The sequence below is a fragment of the Myotis brandtii genome, unplaced genomic scaffold (assembly GCF_000412655.1).
Source record: "Myotis brandtii unplaced genomic scaffold, ASM41265v1 scaffold2134, whole genome shotgun sequence".
NCBI lineage: Eukaryota > Metazoa > Chordata > Mammalia > Chiroptera > Vespertilionidae > Myotis > Myotis brandtii.
The window spans coordinates 193,104-193,943 of NW_005357977.1; the positions used below are offsets into that span (position 1 = coordinate 193,104).

An 840-nucleotide genomic window follows, 5' to 3' on the forward strand; every position below is an offset into this window, starting at 1 on the left:
AGCTTATCAAAACTCCATTTTTCTGGAGCTTCCATGATGCTGACCTGGGTAGACCTGGGGGCAGAGTCTTAGTTGCAGAGGCCTGATGGCTCTTACCCTACCCCAAACAGCCTCTAGGCTGGAGTGGAACTTCCTAAGTTATACCCTTTACCTAATGCTGTCACTTTGCTTTTCTAAGGCTCTGTGTGGCTGTACTGTGAATGTCCCCACTCTGGACGGCAGGACCATACCCATCGTGTTCAAAGATGTCATCAGGCCTGGCATGCGGCGAAAAGTTCCTGGAGAAGGCCTCCCTCTCCCCAAAACACCCGAGAAACGCGGGGACCTCATTATTGAGTTTGAAGTGATCTTCCCCGAAAGGATTCCCCAGACGTCAAGAACCATACTTGAGCAGGTTCTTCCAAAATAGCCACCTGTGTTCCCCAAGGACTGACCAGGGACCTTTCCAGAGCTCAAGGATTTCTGGACCGTTCCACCAGTTGTGGACCCGTGAGAGGGCGGGAGGGCCCAGGGAGGGCTTTCGTACTGCTGAATGTTTTCCAGAGAATATATTACAATCTTTCAAAGTCGTGCATTAGACTTCAGTGGTTTTTCGAGCCGATAGGGCGGTAGGTGGTGGTGACAGCAGGAGAAGGCGTTCCAGCTTGCCCCACTGGGTTCTGCAGCCCTCCTGGGATGGGCCCACCCCTCCTCCTCCAGGCCCTGCCCAGGGCCGAGAGGCAGCCCTGCAGCTGGACTTGAGCCCTCTGTCATCCCTTTGCTTGCGGCCATTAGGTGATGGCAACCTGCCATCCTGGTCACCACACCTTCCCTGTATGCTCTTCAAGTTGTTGTGTGACC

General features: G+C 54.2%; 1 protein-coding gene across 1 annotated transcript in view; it reads left to right on the top strand.

Annotated features, from left to right (window-relative positions):
* DNAJB1 (DnaJ (Hsp40) homolog, subfamily B, member 1) overlaps positions 1-572 on the top strand; it is a 1,387-nt gene extending 815 nt beyond the window's left edge. Inside the window, exon 2 of the mRNA XM_014539350.1 lies at positions 179-572. Within this exon, the coding sequence (XP_014394836.1) occupies positions 179-409 (231 nt within the window). The 3' untranslated portion in view covers positions 410-572. The remainder of the gene's footprint in view (positions 1-178) is intronic.
* Positions 573-840: the final 268 nt, after the last annotated feature.